The following is a 5,894-nucleotide window of genomic DNA, read 5'->3' as shown; positions in this document are numbered from 1 at the left end:
GGTAGTTAGATAGATAGATAGAAATGGAGCACATCTTAGTGGTTGCCAGGAGTTAATTAAGGAGTGAGTGTGGGAGGGCCATGTGTGTGACCATAAAAGGGCAAAATGAGGAATCTTGTGGTGATTCAGTATTTTGGCTGAATCTGGTCAATATACCAGTTATGTTATTGTACTTTGGTTTTCTGAGATGTTACCATGAGGGAAACCTGAGTAAAGGATACAAGGGATTTCTCTGAGACCTCTCTGTATTATCTGTCACAACAACATGTGAAATTACAGTGATCTCAAAATAAAAAGTTTCCTTTATTTTAAAAAAAAGGAACATCAAGTGATTTTGTCATGTGTGTTTATATCCTAAAACTATCTTCTGACATAAGAAACACCAGGTTCCATTTTAATGGGAAGAATTTTAGGCTCAGAAACATTAAACAAGTTCTGTTATCACAGTTAGGAAATGATGAAGGCAGGACTGAGCACAATTATCTCTGAATGTCTAAGTTTTCCCTGATGTTAAAGGATCCTCCATGCAGGAAGCATGATGGAGAGAGTAGAGAGAAAGTTTAACAGGTCCCAAGTCACCTGGAAAGTGAGCACTCCCCTGCCCCTTTGACTCTATAATCCTGGGTCCCATCCAAGCATCCAGCACAAGGCAGAAAGGGATGAGGGTAACAGTCATTTATTTTCACATTTTTTTTCCTCATTACATTGGGCTAGGAAAAAAGAAGTCATGAGTGTATAGAATTGTGCTAGTCCATTGTCTGTCCTTTGAATCAAACTGGGATTCAGGTTCCAGCTGTAAGTTCTCAATCTGACTCAGTGTCAGAGAGTTGACCACTGTTGCTGGGGGCCAGGGTGTAGGGAGAAAAATGCAGGAAACAGGCATGGACTTGACTGTGGAAGGTTCATGTTCCAGGGCTCCCATCTGGGTACCTGAGGATCCTCTATGTAGATTATGTGGGGGAGCCCACAGCAGCTCCTCAAAGCAATCAGGGATGGCACACGCAGGGGGCTGGTACTCAGGTTGTGGGACATCAGACACTTCTGCACAGGGAGGACATGAGAGAGAGAGAGATGACATCATAAGGACATCACCTACCCTCCTCCTGAATCTATGCCTATTACTTAGTCTGGCCCAGGGGGCCATGTCTATTCTAAACCAGGCCATGAGTAAAGTCCCTCATTGTTTTGGTGACAAAGAGGAGAAATAGAGAGGAGCAGATGGATGCTCAGAACATCAAGTTCTTTGTGCTGTGTGCAGGGGGTAATCTGTGGGCAGGGACCAGTCCCATCATGCTGTCCTTCTCAGGAGACAGTGCAATGTCTGGGCCAGCTGATGCCACTTACTAAATAACCATGAAGATGAATATAAGAGACAAACCTGAGAAGTCCTTGTTCTCTCCTCTGTGTTCTAGGATCCTGTGAAGGGTCTCTCCATAAGGACACGGCAAGGGTTCACTCCTTGGTCTCTGGTTGGCTTCATGAATGGTCCAATATAAGTCCTGCATGTTTATTAGCATCTGGAGACATTTTCTCCTGCTCTTATTTATGCCCCTTTGCTTGAGATGCCTGGCAATTATTCTTGATGCTAAGTGATAATTCTTCTTTAACTCTTCACCTTCAAGGAGTTCCCATTCTTGTAGGAAACTCCTAATCTCATGGTTGCTCCAAGGTTTAACACACTGGTCTGGAAAGGAGAGAGGGATGTAGATATGCTCTGGCATATCTCACATGCACACTTGAGGGTTTCTCAGAGACCCTCCCTCTACACTGATAGGTCCAAACGTGACTCTATCCAGTTAGTGGGAGGTGATAAAATGTAACATGAGATGTTGAGGGATTCATCATCAACCTGAGTCCTAATGCCCAAGCCATAGTCACTGGAACAGGTCAGGAAGCATCTGAGAGCCTGATGTTATTCCAGTTGCATAAGTTAATTTCAGAGAATATTGACAGGGCTTTGATGGTTCATTTACTTCCTGGGAGGGCCTCCTGAAGAGGGGTTCACTTCCCACCCCACAGTGGAGCCTTTCACTGCCTCTGGTCACCAGGGCTGGGGGCGGGGACAGAGAGGTCCCAGGACTCTGAGGAAGCCCTGTCCTCCCTGGGGCCTGAGATGAGCAGTTCAGACTGGGAAGCTGAAGGAGGTGAGACAAAAGTTTTCTCTAATTAAACATGACTGAGAACATCTTACCTGAGGGCGGTTCTTCTCCCTGGGTTTCTTTTACCTTCTCTACTTCCTGGAGGTGTCTAGTACTTTCAGCCTGAAATGTCACTTTCTAATGAAAAACAAAATAAAAGATGACTATTGACACAGTAGGTAATCTCTTAACAACTTAATTGTGATTGCTTAAATAATTATCCAATCACAGCAATGAAAATAAAAATCAATCTTAAGAACAGATCTAGAAAACATTCTGCAATAACAGAATATTAGTTGCAAACTATTAACAAATGAGTTATTTCAGAACAAAGCAGAGTGCTTTCTTTATGCACCCTGGCATTGAACCAGGAGAAAGCCAGAGGAACTATTGAACCAAAGGTTTTCAGATACAGGACAACAGGAACACAGGACAGTGGTTTGAAAGAAAAAAAACAAGTGAAGGAGATCCACAAGGGCCACACAGTGTGCCTCAGGGTGTCCAGACCTTAGAGCAAGGAGAGGGAGCCAAACAGGGCCTGGGAGTCCAGGCTGAGATCTTGGAGGAGTTAATGCTGCTGGATATCCTGTATCACAATGGCAAGTACAGGACAAGGAAGCTGCACAGGAGACAGACAGACAGGGACAGAGAGATGAAGGGAACTTTGAAGGTTACAGGGAGGTCCCCTGCCTAAGGACATATGAGCCCTGTGTGGGCAGGAACCGCCTGGACTGAGTAAGAGCCACTGGAAAAGAGCAGGTTGGGAAATGGCTGGGGTCACTCAGACCAAGAAGAATCTTTGTCCCCAGCAGCCAGAATGTAACCAAAAACCCTAATCCAAGGTTTTCATACATAGACTGCTCAGAAAAGGTATTGCCTCAGTAGTGTGGCCAAATTATCCAGACAGAAGCCTGTTCTGGTCCCAACTAACAAAGATTCAAAGCAATCCTCAAAAGGCTCAAACTGTTTTGAAGTACCTTCTTGGCACCAGAACAAAGTCCAACATTAGTTCAAGGAACACAGAACATTTAGCACTCCAAAATGCACAATGTGGATCTCCCACTTAGAACTACCTGGAATGCAACAAAACAGAAATACAATTCGTCACTAGCAGAAACTTGATCCATAGACTCAGAAGTGACACAGATGGCAGAATTAGTAGAGAAAGGCTTTAAAGCAGCCATTAGAAACAGACTCCCTGTGATCAAGTGTGGAGAAGCAGTAGCATAAGGAGATAATGGGAAGATATAAGCAGCCTATATGGAACTTCTAGAGATGAGAAATACTCTGCCTAAATGAAATATCAAAGTAGACACATAATCCCATTAAAACCATAAATTTGTAAGAAACATCCATCAAGCACGGGAGTGGCAACTCAGAACATCTGTGAAGGTCATGAACCCAGGAACCACAGTGCCGGCTTCTCATTCCTAGCTTTGAAGTTACAACTGTGGGTCCCTGTTCAGGGTAGTTGCCATGCAGTGCCTTGGTGCCTTCTCTGTGAGATGAGTTATAGTCATAACACTTCCATCAGGCTTTCTTTGAGGAGTAAATGAGTGAATATTTGCAAAGAACAGAGAAGGTTGTGGGTGTACCTTTTTTTTTTTTTTTTTTTTTTTTGCAATACGCGGGCCTCTCACTGCCGTGGCCTCTCCCGTCACGGAGCACAGGCTCCGGACGCGCAGGCTCAGCGGCCATGGCTCACGGGCCCAGCCGCTCCGTGGCATGTGGGATCTTCCCGGACCGGGGCACGAACCCGCATCCCCTGCATCGGCAGGCGGACTCCCAACAACTGCGCCACCAGGGAAGCCCTGTGGGTGTACATTTTAACGACTGCAAAAGTTCTTATGAAATAAAATGAAAGACAACTAACCCAGCCGTATTCCCAGAAACACACAGGAATCAGGTTTCCTCCAACTTACCTCCATTTTTATTCTGAGTTTTCTCTGCAGCCTCAGGGCCTAATCCAGGAGCTGAAGAGAGCTGGCACTTACTCTGCTTTGCTGGAATTCAGGAGATTATGTGGTCTCCTGAAATGTGTCTGCTCCTCTCTGCTTCTGGCAGTCTCTGAAGCTCTTGGGAGGTCTAGCAGCTATTAAATACCTTGGGTGTGATTGAATCAGACACACCCAGTATACTGTCTTTGGATTAACTGAAGATAAACTAATTTAGTACTTTTATTACAACTGCAAAGTCCCTTTAATGCAGCACCTCTAATGCAGTTTGATTGGATAACGGGGATAGGATTAACTAGAGATTAATACTGGGTTAACTCCATTATTGATTCCAAGGATCTCTAGGCCCCAGTGTCCTCAAAGGCAAAGTGAGAGTTTGTGACACTCCTACAAATGAACCACCCTCCCCTCCGTGAGTTAGAGCTAAGGGTCAGGGAAGCCCTTTGGGTTTGGCTCAAGGACAGTGTGTGTCACGTAGAGGGTGGTTTCAGTGGAGGGTTAGGGGAAGAGCCCAGGCCTCAGCTGGTGAGGGTGGTCACAAATTCTACAGATGCATGTGGGACACTTTATGAAGGACTTAATTTGAAAGAAGGGTTTAGGGAGGGGAGGAGAGGGGGAGTGTAAGGCCAACTGGCCCGAGGCAGGGGAAACGCAATCAGATTCACAGGTTGCATCAGACCGAAACTCTCCGGACCACCCAGTTCCAGGAACTGACCTGGGGGCTTTCCACCCGGCCCAGCCTTCCCCGCCTTTCGAGGGGCGGGACTAGCGGTCCCAAGACTGATGTAACCGGCACCAGATAGTGCCACGATACCCGAAGAGACCACCAGATAAGGAATACCCTGCGCCCTCCCAGATTCACCACGCCCCTTTCCCTTCTTCCCCTATAAAATCCTGCCCAACCCTCGCCCGGGTGCGACCTCTCTGGCCCCTTTCTCTCGGCCCAGTGAACCTCGCCCGGGAGCGCCCCCTAATAAAGCTTACTTGAAGCTTTCCTCTGTTTCGCGGTGCCGTTTGTTAAGATCCGACCTTGCATTTGGTGCCGAAACCCGGGAGGGGTACCAAGCCCCGCGGGTTACCGCGCGGGCCGCTCCTCCCCTCCCCCAGGAGACAACTAGGGAACCTCCACTCATCCACCCGATCCGGCAGAAAACGGGGTAAGTCCCCCTCCCTCCCTTGTTCCCTCCGAACCCCAGAGTCCCTACCCACTGGACTCCCTGTCCCTAATCGCGGCCGCATCAGGGACTCCTCCGTCCTCTCTCCGGGCCTCGGGTGATTGTGGAGACGTCCCAATCGCCTGACCGCCCTCCGACCTGCAGTGAATTGGAGACTGAGACCAGGGACGCCTCTCTCCCTCTCCATTCACTCAGGGACAGACTGGGGGTCATGGGAACCTCACAATCGAAACCAGATTCTAAGACGCCCCTGGGGTGTCTCCTAGCCAATTTTACAGCCCTCGGTTTCTCCCAAGATCTCCGTCGCCGACGGCTTATTTTCTATTCCACTGTGGCCTGGCCACAGTATCCTCTAGACAATCAATCCAAATGGCCTCCTGAAGGGACTTTCGATTTTAACATCCTCCGTGATCTAGATAATTACTGCCGCAGGACGGGCAAATGGTCCGAGGTCCCCTATGTTCAGGCCTTCTGGTATTTACTCTCCCGCCCCTCCCTCTGCGTCGATTGTTCCACTTCCCAGATCTTTCTTGCCCCTAATTTCCTTTGACGATGACCCCTCTCCACTAGCCGACCCACCCGAGTCTCTCGCCTCTCCCCGCTCCAGAGCTCCTCTCCAGCCTCCA

The 5,894-nt window shown here is 47.9% G+C and overlaps 1 protein-coding gene across 1 annotated transcript; it reads right to left on the bottom strand.

Annotated features, from left to right (window-relative positions):
- Positions 1-699: 699 nt before the first annotated feature.
- MSANTD5 (Myb/SANT DNA binding domain containing 5) lies at positions 700-4,181 on the bottom strand. Its single transcript, XM_082622033.1, has 4 exons — positions 4,061-4,181; positions 2,192-2,276; positions 1,379-1,684; positions 700-1,041 (listed from the first exon to the last, which is right to left on the bottom strand). The coding sequence occupies exons 1-4, from the start codon at positions 4,064-4,066 to the stop codon at positions 701-703; spliced, it is 738 nt and encodes a 245-aa protein (XP_082478159.1). The 5' UTR covers positions 4,067-4,181; the 3' UTR covers position 700.
- Positions 4,182-5,894: the final 1,713 nt, after the last annotated feature.

This window comes from Mesoplodon mirus (assembly GCF_964341445.2).
Source record: "Mesoplodon mirus genome assembly, chromosome: 5".
Taxonomy (NCBI): Eukaryota; Metazoa; Chordata; class Mammalia; order Artiodactyla; family Ziphiidae; genus Mesoplodon; species Mesoplodon mirus.
Note: the sequence above shows the minus strand (reverse complement) of the source record. Positions and strands in the feature narration are given on the sequence as shown.

Coding starts and splice junctions, on each gene's coding strand:
- MSANTD5 (XM_082622033.1), bottom strand. Junction 1,685..2,191: donor GGGAGAAGAACCGCCCTCAG/GTAAGATGTTCT, acceptor TCTCCTTTCCAG/ACCAGTGTGTTAAACCTTGG. Junction 1,042..1,378: donor AGAGAACAAGGACTTCTCAG/GTTTGTCTCTTA, acceptor CTCCCTGTGCAG/AAGTGTCTGATGTCCCACAA.